The sequence below is a fragment of the Lepidochelys kempii genome, chromosome 18 (genome assembly GCF_965140285.1).
Source record: "Lepidochelys kempii isolate rLepKem1 chromosome 18, rLepKem1.hap1, whole genome shotgun sequence".
NCBI lineage: Eukaryota > Metazoa > Chordata > Testudines > Cheloniidae > Lepidochelys > Lepidochelys kempii.
The window spans coordinates 21582354-21597536 of record NC_136397.1 but is presented as its reverse complement, the minus strand read 5'-3'; the positions used below and the strand labels follow the sequence as shown (position 1 = coordinate 21597536).

At 46.3% G+C, this 15183-nt stretch overlaps 2 protein-coding genes across 3 annotated transcripts; one reads left to right on the top strand and one right to left on the bottom strand.

Annotated features, from left to right (window-relative positions):
• The first annotated feature begins 233 nt into the window (after nt 1–233).
• Nucleotides 234–9259, top strand: C18H1orf174 (chromosome 18 C1orf174 homolog). The gene is made up of 4 exons (XM_073316546.2): nt 234–362; nt 3129–3242; nt 5093–5602; nt 6634–9259. Exons 1-4 carry the CDS (start codon nt 348–350, stop codon nt 6739–6741), a joined length of 747 nt encoding a protein of 248 aa, XP_073172647.1. The 5' UTR covers nt 234–347; the 3' UTR covers nt 6742–9259.
• DFFB (DNA fragmentation factor subunit beta) lies at nt 7706–15162 on the bottom strand. 2 transcript variants are annotated; one of them, XM_073316544.2, is made up of 8 exons: nt 14953–15162; nt 14310–14436; nt 13103–13291; nt 12612–12662; nt 12271–12350; nt 11891–12061; nt 10396–10496; nt 7706–9830 (listed from the first exon to the last, which is right to left on the bottom strand). In XM_073316544.2, exons 1-8 carry the CDS (start codon nt 15064–15066, stop codon nt 9611–9613), a joined length of 1053 nt encoding a protein of 350 aa, XP_073172645.1. In that variant the 5' UTR covers nt 15067–15162; the 3' UTR covers nt 7706–9610. The 2 variants fall into 2 exon arrangements, with proteins under 2 accessions (XP_073172645.1, XP_073172646.1); XM_073316545.2 differs by lacking the exon at nt 12612–12662 and having other exon boundaries at nt 14953–15160.
• Between the last annotated feature and the right edge of the window lie 21 nt (nt 15163–15183).

Genomic DNA, 15183 nt, shown 5'->3' with positions numbered 1-15183 from the left:
ATCATGACTTTTTCTAAAACAATAAATGTGGGGTTTCTTTTTGCTTTCTGGACTTTGAGCTTTTTTAAGGGTCACATTTTCAAGCTTTTCTTCACAACCACGCGGGGGGGGGGGGGGAAGGCGGCTGCGCCCTTCACAAAGATGGCGCCTGTTCTCTGTCTGTCTTCCCCCGCCTTTCCCCCCCATCACAAAGATGGCGGCCGCCGCGTGCGTGGCGTAGTGTCGTCGGCACGGCGGCGGGCGACGTCCGAGCTCGTCCCGGAAGCGGCGCGGCGCCGGCTGGGGCGGGGGAGGCAGCTGGGGGAGCTGGCGGCGCCCGGCCAGAGCCGCCCCCTCCTGGGCGTCTTATGAGGACCCGAAAGGTGAGGAGAGCCCGAGCCCGGAGCGGCTCTGGCCGGGCCAGTCACGCTCCCCTGGGGTGGGGGGGGCTACACGGTCAAAGCGCCCCCCCCGAGCGCCCCTCCTCTCTCCACCCCCCTTTACCCTCCAACAGCCCCCCCCGTGCGCCCTTTACCCCCCCGACTGCCCCAACCAGCGCCCCCCCGTGCGCCCTTTACCCCCCCGACTGCCCCAACCAGCGCCCCCCCGTGCGCCCTTTACCCCCCCAACCAGCGCCCCCCCGTGCGCCCTTTACCCCCCCGACTGCCCCAACCAGCGCCCCCCCGTGCGCCCTTTACCCCCCCGACTGCCCCAACCAGCGCCCCCCGTGCGCCCTTTACCCCCCCGACTGCCCCAACCAGCGCCCCCCCGTGCGCCCTTTACCCCCCCGACTGCCCCAACCAGCGCCCCCCGTGCGCCCTTTACCCCCCCAGACTGCCCCCAACCAGCGCCCCCCGTGCGCCCTTTACCCCCCCAGACTGCCCCAACCAGCGCCCCCCGTGCGCCCTTTACCCCCCCAGACTGCCCCCAACCAGCGCCCCCCGTGCGCCCTTTACCCCCCCAGACTGCCCCCAACCAGCGCCCCCCGTGCGCCCTTTACCCCCCCGACTGCCCCAACCAGCGCCCCCCCGTGCGCCCTTTACCCCCCCGACTGCCCCAACCAGCGCCCCCCCGTGCGCCCTTTACCCCCCCGACTGCCCCAACCAGCGCCCCCCCGTGCGCCCTTTACCCCCCCGACTGCCCCAACCAGCGCCCCCCCGTGCGCCCTTTACCCCCCCGACTGCCCCAACCAGCGCCCCCCCGTGCGCCCTTTACCCCCCCGACTGCCCCAACCAGCGCCCCCCGTGCGCCCTTTACCCCCCCGACTGCCCCAACCAGCGCCCCCCCGTGCGCCCTTTACCCCCCCAGACTGCCCCCAACCAGCGCCCCCCGTGCGCCCTTTACCCCCCCAGACTGCCCCCAACCAGCGCCCCCCGTGCGCCCTTTACCCCCCCCAACCGGCGCCCCCCCGTGCGCCCTTTACCCCCCCCAACCGGCGCCCCCCTGTGCGCCCTTTACCCCCCCAGACTGCCCCCAACCAGCGCCCCCCGTGCCCCCTTTACCCCCCCAGACTGCCACAACCAGCGCCCCCCCGTGCCCCCTTTACCCCCCCCCGACTGCCCCCAACCAGCGCCCCCCGTGCGCCCTTTACCCCCCCGACTGCCCCAACCAGCGCCCCCCGTGCGCCCTTTACCCCCCGACTGCCCCAACCAGCGCCCCCCCGTGCGCCCTTTACCCCCCCAACCAGCGCCCCCCCGTGCGCCCTTTACCCCCCCAACCAGCGCCCCCCCGTGCGCCCTTTACCCCCCCAACCAGCGCCCCCCCGTGCGCCCTTTACCCCCCCAACCAGCGCCCCCCCGTGCGCCCTTTACCCCCCCAGACTGCCCCCAACCACCGCCCCCCGTGCGCCCTTTACCCCCCCAGACTGCCCCCAACCACCGCCCCCCGTGCGCCCTTTACCCCCCCAGACTGCCCCCAACCACCGCCCCCCGTGCGCCCTTTACCCCCCCAGACTGCCCCCAACCACCGCCCCCGTGCGCCCTTTACCCCCCCCAGACTGCCCCCAACCACCGCCCCCCGTGCGCCCTTTACCCCCCGACTGCCACAACCAGCGCCCCCCGTGCGCCCTTTACCCCCCCAGACTGCCCCCAACCAGCGCCCCCCGTGCGCCCTTTACCCCCCCAGACTGCCCCCAACCACCGCCCCCCGTGCGCCCTTTACCCCCCCAGACTGCCCCCAACCACCGCCCCCGTGCGCCCTTTACCCCCCCCAGACTGCCCCCAACCACCGCCCCCCGTGCGCCCTTTACCCCCCGACTGCCACAACCAGCGCCCCCCGTGCGCCCTTTACCCCCCCCAGACTGCCCCCAACCAGCGCCCCCCGTGCGCCCTTTACCCCCCCAGACTGCCCCCAACCAGCGCCCCCCGTGCGCCCTTTACCCCCCCAGACTGCCCCCAACCAGCGCCCCCCGTGCGCCCTTTACCCCCCCAGACTGCCCCCAACCAGCGCCCCCCCGTGCGCCCTTTACCCCCCCCAACCGGCGCCCCCCCCGTGCGCCCTTTACCCCCCCAGACTGCCCCCAACCACCGCCCCCCGTGCGCCCTTTACCCCCCCCGACTGCCCCCAACCAGCGCCCCCCGTGCGCCCTTTACCCCCCCCGACTGCCCCCAACCAGCGCCCCCCCTGTGCGCCCTTTGCCCCCCCCGACTGCCCCCAGCCGGCGCCCCCCCTGTGCGCCCTTTGCCCCCCCCCCCCAGCCGGCGCCCCCCCTGTGCGCCCTTTGCCCCCCCCCCCAGCCGGCGCCCCCCCCGTGCGCCCTTTGCCCACCCCCCCAGCCGGCGCCCCCCCCCCCCCCCAACCGGCGGCCCCACACCCTGCCCTGGTGGGAGCAGCTGTGGGGGGGTGCTGGACAGAGGTTAAAAGCCATCTTGTTCCTGTCCCGATCTCTCTTGCTAACCCTAACCACTTCCAAGTTCGGGTGCGGACTTCTCCCACGTGATAAGGAGGCGAACCTCCCGCCTTACCTAAATGGAGAGAGGATTCTGCCTCAGCGGTCTGCCCTGCGTTCCTGTGGGATCTGTGTCAGATCGTTTGGGTGCACACCGTGATACTTTCGGAGAGTCCTTGTTGCTCAAATGGGTGCTTCTACTGCTAAAGATTTAACAAAACCCCCACATCCCTTCTGCACTGTAAAATTGCATCTGGTTTAGCTTGCAGATGGAGTGCCATCTTCAGAACGCCAGAAGGCTGGAAACAACGCAGCAACCCAGTCTTCATCTCATCAAGAGGTTGATCTTTGCAAATCCACAAAAACAGTGTGTCTGGTAGGAAAAACCTGTGACTTTCACTTTCTGAAATGTTTTAAGAACGTTAAGTAACTTCATTTTGCACTGAGCTGTTCATTTTGGAGTATGATATAGGGGATGTTTTGACTTTTAGTAAGGCCATGAAAATTATATGTTGTACAAAATGTTTTCAGTTACTTCACCCACTTTGTCTCTGTAATATCTTTTATTGGACCAACTTCTGTTAGTGAGAGGGACTAGCTTTTGAGCCACACAGAGCTCTTCTTCAGGTCTGGGAAAGGTACCCTAGAGTGTCACAGCTAAATGCTAAGGGACCATTCAATAGAAATTGGTCCTATAAAAGATATTACCTCAACCACCTTGTCTCCCCAGCATCCTGGGACTGACACGGCTACAGCTAAACTTTAGTTAATTTACACATGATTATCCAGAGAGCAAGGGAGATGGAAATAAACATGCATAACATACATGCCTTGTATTAGCTATATAAAGAAACATAGCGATGAACATTTAATATATTAACATATGGAACATTCATTTTGCATGTTAATATGGATGTGTCAGTAATTTGAGGTACGCCAGATCATATATAACTAATTCTGATTCCTCAGGTTGTTACTTCAGAATATCAGGGTGGCAGTGGCATGTTTTCTAAACATGCAACCAGTGGTGCGTACATGCAAATAAATGCACTGGCACCTTTTCCTTTTCACTCTAAAAACAAGGTTTTTTTGCATATTATGTCTATACGGAGGTTGAATTGTCCAGTTTTGTATCATAAAACCTTGGTTCTAAGGTTCATTAAATGGTTCTAAGGAACAACAGCATACTATAGAGGAACACACTGGAAGTGAAATCCTGTCTTCCTGTTGACTACTGTACTAGCAGTTAACCTGTTCTGTTTAAAAAAAAAAAAAGTACTCTATAGTAATATGTAGTTTTATCTTGAGTTTATAAAGTGGTAATTTATTTTTCCTTAAACTTACAGTTTCATGGTTGATAATGGCAATAATGAATAGTTAAGGCATTTTCTGGTCAGTCAATGGCTGGTGAGGTTAATGACTCCATTTCTTCAGCACGTCACTAATTACTAAGAAATAATGTGTCCTCCCCAGCAATCATTATCCCTTACTTTCTGTCTAGGGTTTTACCTTTAATATATGTGCAATGTGGCCTACTTATGGCTGCTGTGGGAACCACAGTTCTTCTGAGGTTTAAAATCTGTTTAAACACAGCAACGAAGGGTTTTTTGCATCTAATTATAAACAGCTACAAAATGAGCCACCAGTGTGATCGATTTAGCTTGAGAATTGGTTAAAGAAAACGTTTCAGATTCACTATATTTACGTTATTTTGATTATATGGCTATGCAAAAAAACACAATCAAGGGAACAAGTTTATACATTGTGGAGTCAGTTTTCTGGATTTGTTGTTCACAGCATAAAGTGCACTGTGGTAAACCATGTGTGTATGTACTGTCTTGTGAATTCCTATATAGCTATCTCATAAAATAAGGTGTATAAAGTTGTTTGTTCTGTTATGGTAATTATCAAGAAGAATATTGTGAAAAATATGATGGGTGATCATCCACATGCTACGTTAGTTCTGTGCTTTCTATGGGAAGAGGATTCCAAATGGTGATTGATTGTTTGTAATTTTGTGAAATGTAATTGCGTCAAATTTTAAACCCACTGTTTATCATAAAATCAACTTTACTTAAGCATATAGCTTTAGATCAAACGGCAGCCCCTTAAAGAACACCCAGTGTTCACTTCATTAAGCTGTTAAGCTCCATATCCAGCCTGCCACTAATGTTGTCTAGTGAAGTTTATTTGAACTAGACCTTAGATCTTCTTTCTTTGTGATAGGCTTCTTCACACAAAGCAACTGACAGACGCCCTTCAAAGAGGCTAAAATGTGAAAAAAACAGCCTAGTGAAACTGCAGTTACAAGAACTTGTATCTGGAAATGGAAGTGTTCGCTGTCTGAAAGAACCAACGGAAACATCTGATGAGACTCAACTCTTGGGAGACTCAGTTGACCCCAATATGAAACCTTTACAGAGTAAAATCAAAAGTGCACCAAAGATTAATGAAGAGAGAGAGGGGAATGATGATGATATTTCCATAAAACCATCTGCACTGAAGGGAAAGAGCTGCCCACCAAAGAAAGAGGAAGGTGAAACTTTTCTGCAAAACCATATCCCAAATGTGGAAGAGGAGAGCAGCTGTGGAACTGCGTTTTCAGATGAGTCTGGGCTGGAGACCGTGGATCTCCAGAAGAAACCAATTCAATTGGATAATAGTGCTTTCTTAGATGAGGACAGTAACCAGCCAATGCCAGTGGATCGATTCTTTGGAAACATTGAGTTCATGCAGGTAAGAAGAATAAAACTCTGAAGTGTTTTTTTTTTGTTTGTTTTAATTTTGCTCCTATGAACTCCTTTTTAGCTTCTAGTCTATATGTCCAAAGAATGTTAGAGTGGTGCCAAAACTTCAAGCAAATTTGACCAATATTGACAATCTGTTAGACAAACATAGAATCATAGAATATCAGCGTTGGAAGGGACCTCAGGAAGTCATCTAGTCCAACCCCTGCTCAAAGCATCCTGAGCTATTGGGTACAGCCGGCTGATAATCTTTCAACTGAACATTTTGATGTTTTGTTTTGTTTTTTAAGGGGGGGGTTTAATCTAAATTGAAACATTTTGCAGGAACTTTTGATTTTGAAAGGAAAATGTCTAAATGTTTTTTTCAGCTTTTATCATTTTGTTTTGGTAAGGTAAAATGTTTCATTTCAATAGTGTCAAATTTTTGACTTACTATATTTTAATAATATTAAATATAAGACCATCTTTCATATTCTAATATGACAACCAAAACTAAACATTTTTACCTAAGCAAAAGAATGTTTCTGAATCAGGATTTTTGAGAATTTTCCCACAGAACAGAAATTTTCCACCAGCTGAACTAATGGATTGAGTATGGGACAGGATTTTGAGTTCTATTCCCAGATCCACCACTGACACATTGTAATTTTGGACAAGACATAATCTTTTTCCCCAGCTGTTTAATGAGGAATAATACTTAACCATCATACAGGGGTAATGTGCGGATTTGTTTGTAGAGCACTTAGCCCAATTTTTTCCCCCCAAGTATTAAAAAAAGAAAGCAAGAACCACACATTAAGGCAGATGTTAAGAGCAAAAAATGAGCAGTTTGAGCAGGCTCACCTCAGACTGCTTTTGCTTAAGATGTATGTGAACACAGTCAGCTGCAGTAGAGTATATGTTAATGTCTAGCATATACCAGTTGAGGAACCTGTATAAAGTAATGTGAAATGTCTGTATGGGAGGGCTGTTTAGTTGCTACAGCAGCTGGCTTTTGTTAATAAATTCTCTTTCTTAAAGGACCTCCCAGCAGCTGCAGTCACATGCACCACAATGAGCAGGCGGGAATTTAGAAAGCTACACTTCATTGCAAAGGAAGACGATGACGACGACAACGATGCACTTTAAGCACAGAATGCAAAAAACATAACTTTTATAGTTGTTAAATTGTCTCTTTCTATAAGTCTGTTAAAATAATTAGTGATCCTATTATAATTAGCTGCCCTACCCATCACATTTCACTGGCATGACATCTTTGTACAAGTGCCTTTCCTAGAGAAACAGACAGTTTCTCTAGGAATCCTAGACAAAACCCCGAAGCTGGGTGTGGAAGAGAGTGAGTGCCTTTACTAGTGAATGTGGAAGTATGAAGTCTGTAGGATTTAGAAGCCACAGCTACTGATTTACCAATTTAACAGCATTAAAGGACTTGTTGCTTTAATAAACTAAGCAATTTTACTTTATCTCTTTGGTGCGAAGAGGAACAGCTAACGAGCATTATGTAAATTTGAGCACGTACAACACAGGTCGCCGTGGGGCTAACAGTGATCTTCTTAAAAAGAAGAAAAACCTTAAAAGCAAAATGTGACTAACACGTTTGTGTCCTTCATAGGTGCCTAGTAAGTAAGCTGCTGGTACCCAATACCTAAGAGGGAGTCCATCCTGTATTTCTTATGTTTAGTGTTATACCATTTGTTTACTTCTGAAACTAATCAATTCAACTTACAAACCTTTAAATTGTGGTTCTGTTGGAAAAAATGGCCCTGTACAAATGTCAGTGTGGGTTCTGTTTTGTCTCTAGATGACCAGATGTGCTTATTTTACAAACAAGTATGAGAGCTTTACTCTCTGTTCAATGAACTCCACCTACCATCTGAGGTATAAGCTGGGTTTTCTTTCTTTCACATATATTACCAGCAGTAAAGATACTGCAGGATAAATATTGCCCTCATTTATACCTATGTAACCTTACTGTTTTTCTTCAGTTGGTTTACACAGCTCTTATTTATGGGAGCTCAGTAAATCTGTTGATGCTCAAGAAGGAATAAAAACTAATCTCTGAGCTTTCTTCAACCATTTATTACTAGATGAATGGGTGTTGGAAGTACAGAATAAGGTTGGTCTGCCTGATTTTCCCAGGTTGTAGTGGTTTTGGAAAATGAGCAGCTTCAAATGACTTCATGAAAATTGTTAGTTTATCTAACATTGGTAACACTTCACTGGCAGTGGTTATTAGGCAATAAGCTTCTAGATCTTTATTTTTGAAACATTTAAGTACTTGCTCTCTATACTTCTAGAAAAGTAGGAAACATCTCAGCAGATGGCTTACATATATATTCATTTCTACAGCTATTGCCTATTAAGCATCCACATAAAAGCTGAATGAATTGTATATGATATGTTCATTCACTTATTTTCACTTCTGATATATTACTGTCAGCAATGTCTTAGTGCTTTTCCTCTTTTCTAATACAGAGGCATTCAACTTTTTTAAAATAGTGTAGTTACGATTTTTAACTAAATCTTGCTGTAATCCCTATAGCTTTTGTCTTTCAGGCTTTTGGGGATTTATTTGTAAACCCCTGTACCTCGTAAGTGTCTATTCAGGCGGAATAACATTTATTTTGAATAGCATCTTAAAGGGTGATATTAAATTATTTAGGGAACATACTGTATAGACGACATTAGATTTGTCAGCAGGGCAAGAACAGGATCTTCATTTTGTTGTTACATCTCCAAAAATATCCTGGAGTGAATGTGTAGATTTCTTATTTACTGGTATTAAAACAGTTGCAGATTACTATTCAATTGTTTTGATTGTATAAAGAAGTATATGTTTAAAAATTAACAGGGACAGGTAACTATTGGGTCTGCCATAGCCCTGTTTTAAAAATGCACCCGCTCATTGTATAGCAGCAATGCTGAATGCTTATTTTCTGAGTTTGTTACTCACTTTATATAGTAAAACTTCCCCACTTTGAACAATAAGATGGTACTTTTTTACTAATAACCTAATGCTACTTGGAGTAGTGTTTGTGGTGGAAAAGAGAGAGACGCAAGTACATGGAAAAAACAGACAGGCATGTTGTGACTAGTGTTTCACCAAATGTAAAAACACAACTCTGTGCCAAAAGACATTATTCTAGCCTGACCAATTTATACTTCACTCTATCAGAAGTGGGTCTTAGTTCATTTGATTTTGCACTAGTTGCTTGTACACACCTTATCTCTCCTTTATACTTATGTATGAGGTAAGATGCCTGAAAGATCTTTATTAAACAAATATATAAAAATACATTGAAGTTTTACATTAACATAGTTCCTGAGAATTCAGTTGATTCCAGAGGGCCTTTTTTAAAAAAAATCATTCACGTTTTACTACATAATTAAGAGGTATAGGGGAGCACAGCTGATGAACAGACAATTATCGAAGATATTGAACATACAATGCCTTTTCCTATAATATCCTTCATATGCAGTACTGCACAACACTGTAAGAAATGTCAAGCAGCCAAGGAAGTTAGAAGATGTTTTTTTAAAAAAAACAAAAGAGGAATATGAACCAAGAAAAAAAAAGAATCTAGCACCACTGATAAGTTTCTTTAGAAAATATGTATGTAAAATAATAGGTTAAAAATGGGAGTCATTAGTAGATTAGAGCAGAGATCACAGGGACACAGAACTGGGAGTAGCTCTGCCACTAACTGTGTGGTAGCCTTTGGTAAATCTAAGGCACACAGATTGTTTGCCCAGCTGTAAGCTCTGTAGAACAACTTAACTACCTCACAGAAAATGAGCTGGGGCCTCAGAAACCAACTGTATGAAAGGTGGAATGACAAATGTTTGAATGAGGTTTGATTGCAGCCACACATATTAGGAAATTTAGCAAGAAGAGATCAATCTATGATGTTCTTTCACTAAGAATTTCAGAAATATTATAAATGGTGTCCTTTCATATAGTTTAGAAAACCACAGCAAAAAGCCATCTTCAGGGAAGTCACTTTGAGACCTTCTGCATTCGCTTTCTTTTTCTGTATATTTTAGTTTTGTCACAGGTGAGATTATGGCTGGCTTTCTTATGGCAAGCAATATGCACTAGTTTTAAATTTTCCAGAGTAAATAGCAACTGATAGAAGTATTCCCAGGCTACTTCCCTTCCATCTTGTTCTTTGACAGCTTCTGCCAGTGTTGGTACAATAGTACGTTTCTTCTCTATTCTGCAATATAAAATGAGGGAAGCATTTTCCATTATTGACCGTAACAAACTTCCTTTTAACAAACCATGTATGTATTCCCTAAAGGAAGGATGGGAGCTAACCTTTCAGTCATGTGTAAGATTTTTCTGCATTGATATTAGGATGTGTGTGGTGGTGATGGTAGTTTTTTTTAAATTCTAAAGAAAGGAGCTTAGCATGAGTAATGTGGACCCTAGAATCCTATGTAATTTCTAATTACATAACACCTGAAACAGCTTTGGGCAGGGGCAGAAATGAAAGACTAGTCACCTGAGGAGCCTAGTGGGGGATGTTTTTAATACACAGAGAAGTTAGGGGTAAGGGAAGAGCAGCTAACAATGAATGTACTAGAATGTAGTATGTATTGTAGATTTCTATCTTGCCACCCATTTCTGCAAACCTTCCATCTCAGTGGATTTAGGATAAAATGAGCAGACCAACCATCAGACTTCCCCATAAGATGAAAACAAGCTGGGTTGGTATCTTGTTTAATGCTGAAGGTGGAAGGTGTGTAACAGGTATGTTTGGTTTAATGTTTTATACGTACATATGATCGAGATTCCACGTACTGAAGAGGATTCTGCTCTCCCTGTTACTGTAGGGATTGATGGAATGTTTACACAGGCAGTAATCCCTGTCAAAAGGACCCTGTAAAAAGATAAAGGCAGAGGGATAGTATCCACCCAGCAAAATGTATTCGACTTGTTGCATAGGAAAAGATATGGGAAGAATCAAGGCCATCCACTGACAAAGCCTGCCTTTGGAAACACAGGATAAAATTTTAATAGTTCTTCCCTGCACAAATAAGCAATCAATATCAGTAAGCTAACGTATGCTTGTATTTAATTAGGTATCTAAGTAGTTATCTCTTTCCTCAAATTCCATCACTGTAGAGCAGTGGTGGGCAACCTGCAGCCCATCAGGGTAATCTGCTGGTGGGCTGCAAGACCGTGTTTACATTGACTGTCCTTAGGCACAGCTGCCCGCAGCTCCCAGTGACCACAGTTTGCCGTTCCCGGCCAATAGGAGCTGTGGGAAGCGGCAGGCAGCATGTCCCTGCAGCCCACGCCACTGTGGAACCGTGACCGTGCCACTGGGAGCCATGGGTGGCCGTGCCTAAGGACGGTTAATGTAAACACTGTCTTGCAGCCCACCAGCGGATTACCCTGATGGGTTGCAGGTTGCCCACCACTGCTGTACAGCATGCCAGCACTTGCTGCAGCAGAGAACTCTGGCTAAGAAATGACTGTGAAATGTGTGCCTATGTAAGAGGTGAATGGAGGGCAGCTCTTAGCATGGTGGAACTTTTAACAATGATTGGAAAGCTTGTACTGAAGCCCCTGATACCGCTGCTGTTTTACAACAATTTGGGGATCAGTGGTTCAGGAGAGCAGATGTGAAATCCAATTTTTAGCTTATAAAGGGCAAGAAACAAGTCCTCTTTTAAAGCTAGGTGATTGTTTACACAACCGTTGGCACCATGTCCTGCTGAAAGCCTAACAGAAATATCAGCCTAAATCAGACATTTTACTTAAATAAAATACAGAATCCTGGAAAGCCCTGCCTCCCCTAGTAAGGCTTGAATTTGTTCAGCAGTATGACAATCAGCAAAGGGACACTGTCAACTTAAAAATGTTGTAAATCAGTTAGTTATGTTACCCACACCCTTGATTAATAAGAGGTAATATGCCACACTTTGCTTCTCAAAAGTTGGATGCTCAAAGTAATTAGTCAGTTTCACTCTCAGTGCTGCAATGTTTAAAATATCACTCCAAAAAACAAAAACAAAACACTTGTTGGTCTTAAGTCTTGTTTAAATTTAGTAAAAACACCAAAGAATTTTATCTGAGAACAAATTATGCTGGCAGCGTCCTTCAGTCACTGTAGGTAGGTAAATTATTTCTCTTCAGTTTAATAGTTTGCAGTGCCCAAAGGCTTATTCTGCCTTTAAATGCATAACTCCCATTACAATTTATTTTCATAAGCACAGCACATAAAATATACATTACACACACTTATTTGTCTTTGAAATAGTTTCTTACTTGACAGGAGAACCATCCCTCAGTAGTGCAGAGGCGGACCGCCGCCTCCTCTCTTCTGTCAAAGTAACAGCCATTATATTTAACAGACTTCAGTTTATCCAACATAAAGTCAGTTATTCTTTTATATTCTGCTTGTGCTGCTGGATGAACAGCTGAAGTATAACTGCTAACCTTTAAGAAAATAAAAAGCACTATGTCATTCCTAGCTCAGACAGTGCCTACTGCACCCTGAATCTACTTAATAAATCCAATAGATTTAAATGTAAAACTTATAGTTCCATGGCTGTTTATGGAAAAAATTCAGCTGTTCAGGTCTAATGTAAAGATTTATTTTTAATAACAGCTTGAAACCAAGCTACATTCAAAACAGCAATTTTTACCTCTTTCATATAACTTCGTATTCTGCTTTCACAACTGTATCTCATATAACTTGATTTATTCTTAAAGCGAGACTCCATACCTAAAAGAAATAAATATTTTATGACTTGTATAAAAAATCTCAAGCTGTTGTTTTACTTGGCTGGATCTCTAGCTCCTTTTCTTTATGAAATGAAGTGAGTATGATTGTTTATTTGCTTTGCTTCCCTGTTCATAGTGTAAGCACTCTGGACACCAAGAATGCCTTACTATTTTGGCTTTACATAGGGCTCAGTACATTGTTTGCCCTTAATAAATCATATACCAATCATTGCTCTTAACGATACTCCTTGATGGCCCATACCTGGCATACGATGTTTAGTTCCAGGCGCTTCTGTATCAGAAAGATGACAAACTGAAGGGTATTTAGAAAGGAACATCACAATGATTAGGGTACAAGATGGATGGGTTTAAAAGGAGATATTAAAAGAGCCAAATAGATATAGCTTAACTGAGTGACATCTAAAGGGAATAGATATCTAAACAAAGAGGAATATACATCAAAAACATCTAAATACTAAAGAGTTGCCCAGAGACTGTATATGTAAAAGAAATGGGAGGCAAGTAAGAGGAATATCTGACAGATCTACTGAACTGTACAATGTTCCTAGGCAAATGGCAGGATCCTCTTCACTTGGGTCATTTTAGAATTAGATTTGATAAAGCATAGAGGAGTTGAAGGCCTAGACCATGTGTTGTGATCAAATCTAAGAAATTAAAGATGGAAATTGTTTTAAACTATCTCATCTATCATTCTGCTGAGAGATTTAACTGCTATACTGATACAGAACTTACCTTCAAACCACTTTCTGTCTTCCTCTCTGCTTTCCGCCAAAATGTTTTCACTTAGGTTTGATATGAGATCCACTAGAAGCTTCTGTCTCTTGGGAGCCTGCTCATCTGATAGCAGCTTTTGTGCAGCCTCAACAATGTCATCTTTTTGTGCGTAAAATGTATTTAGGAAGTGATCTATGTCACTGACAACTGTAGTTTTAAATGAAGAAAAAAGCAAACTAGTGCTAGGAAAACTTATGTAGTCTGAACTGTGCTTTCAGCTGGGGTTTGGTGTGTTCCATAAAAAGTTTCTCTGGGACGGAATAAAAAACATTTTAAAAGAGTAATATGCTACTTGCCAACATTTATATCTTAATTAAAAGTAAATCCAAACCCGCGGTATTGACTTTCTAGTGTTTCATCAGAAATGTGGGAGCAAAGGGTTTCCCTTCAGGCCAACTTCCCCTCACCTTATTCATGATGAACAGCACCTTGCTCAGAGTAGCCCCATTGACTTCAACATGACTACTTGGGGAGTAAGATTCCACTCAGAGCGAGTAAAGGCATCTTTACTTTTATTCTGTGCCTGTTCAAAAACCTACCAGGCTTTTCTCCACCCAAGTAACCAACTCTGAAAAATGAGGGAAATTTCTTCCCGTTTACTTTTTACTTTTACCTTAGTAATAAAGGTTTCAGAGTAGCCGCCGTGTTAGTCTGTCTTCGCAAAAAGAAAAGGAGTACTACTGGCACCTTCGAGACTAACATTTATCTGAGCATAAGCTTGCTTGAGCTGTAGCTCACGAAAGCTTATGCTCAAATAAATGTGTTAGTCTCGAAGGTACCAGTAGTACTCCTTTTCTTAGTAATATAGTAACACATCACGAAAAAGTGGGCAGCCCATTGCACACATTTTTAAAATAAGGGCGTGAACAAAAACCCAATGATAATGCATCCACATGTATTCTTAAGATGACCACTGTAGATTGGCTTTAGTAGTTCAGACTAGTAAATGCACAGTAGAATGTTGTAATGAAATTTTAGTATGGTATCATACTCCCTTTTGCAGATTGGTAAACTGAGGCACAAGGAGGCCTTTACAAGGTCACCTTGAGCAACAGTTGCGAAGATGGAGATAAAATCCCAAGTTCCGACTCCTTCCCTTTTGGGGTTTCGAAATGTGAAACTGTTTAAGCTGCAAGATAAACGGATTAAATTTTTTCCCACTTACAACCCTGCCAGGTCTCCCCTGGGGCTAGCAGTACAAGGTCTGTATTATCTGGAACGCCGTGGAAGTAACCTTCAGTCAGTTCTGTCCCATCCTCATACAAACAGAGCCGGCAGTCGGGAAAAGGAAGCTGTTCACAAAAAGAACACACGCGCGCACACAGTTGCACTTTAATGAAGGTTCTCTGCAAATGGACCCACAGAAACCTTTACAAGTGAAATGCGTTAAAATAAACAGTGTAACATCAGCGACGGCGCAAAAATACAGATTCCTCCAGCGCCGAGAGGTGCCTCTGCGGCTCCAGAGCTGCCCTCCCTGGACTCTGGGGCGGGGTGAAGGTGCCGGGGCCCCATGATCGTCCGCTCCCGAAAAGCGGGGTGGGGGTGGGGGGGGGTATCCGGGAAGACAGGCCCCCCTGCTCTGAGGGCGACGCGCCCCTCACCCCCCACGCTCGGACGCGCCTGCCTGTCGGGGGCGCTCAGGTGCCCTAGCTCTGGGGCACCCACCAACACCCCGCGACGCGCGGGGCGGGGCGGGGCGGGGGGGGCCGTCCTGACAGCGCCTTGGGCCCGCCCCAGGGGAGCGACGGCGCGGAGCCAGGCCGAGCCCTGGGGCTGCCCGCAGCCGGGCTCGCCGGGGCTCGCACCTGCAGCCGCTTGCCCGCCTTGCGCAGCAGCTCCGGCAGGCTGCGCCCCGCCACCCCGTACTTCTGGGGGCCGCGCAGCCTGCGGATCTTGAAGGCCTTGGGCCGCGGGGCCATGGCCCAGCCGAGAGCGGGGCCCGAGCCTCTGGCATCAGCAGCTCCCGGGCCCCAGCGCCGCTCAGATCACTTTGCGCATGCTCACAGCTCCGGACGCCGTGAGAGTTACCGAGGCGG